The 205-nt window shown below is 63.4% G+C and overlaps 1 protein-coding gene across 1 annotated transcript in view; it reads left to right on the forward strand.

The window, feature by feature from the left end:
- Nucleotides 1-123, forward strand: part of R3HDM2 (R3H domain containing 2) — a gene marked incomplete at its 3' end in the record, with an annotated part of 20,180 nt that extends 20,057 nt beyond the window's left edge. The window contains exon 19 of the mRNA XM_009870573.1: nt 30-123. Within this exon, the coding sequence (XP_009868875.1) occupies nt 30-123 (94 nt within the window). The remainder of the gene's footprint in view (nt 1-29) is intronic.
- Between the last annotated feature and the right edge of the window lie 82 nt (nt 124-205).

The raw sequence follows: 205 nt of genomic DNA on the forward strand, positions 1-205 counted from the left end.
CCAAATGCCCCCCACCCCGCCCACACCCCCCCTGTTGGCCAGGGGAGCCACGGTAAGTACTACAGCCTGGACCAGCGGGGACAGAAGCCAGGAGACCTGTACAACCCAGACACCAGTGCTCAGGTATTGAGAGGACTGGGAAGAGGGTCGCTCACCTTTTGGGAGCAGCCTGGTGGGAGGCAGGACCTCAGCAGGCGTGCTGTCT

Source organism: Apaloderma vittatum, unplaced genomic scaffold (assembly GCF_000703405.1).
Source record: "Apaloderma vittatum isolate BGI_N311 unplaced genomic scaffold, ASM70340v1 scaffold26575, whole genome shotgun sequence".
Lineage (NCBI taxonomy): Eukaryota > Metazoa > Chordata > Aves > Trogoniformes > Trogonidae > Apaloderma > Apaloderma vittatum.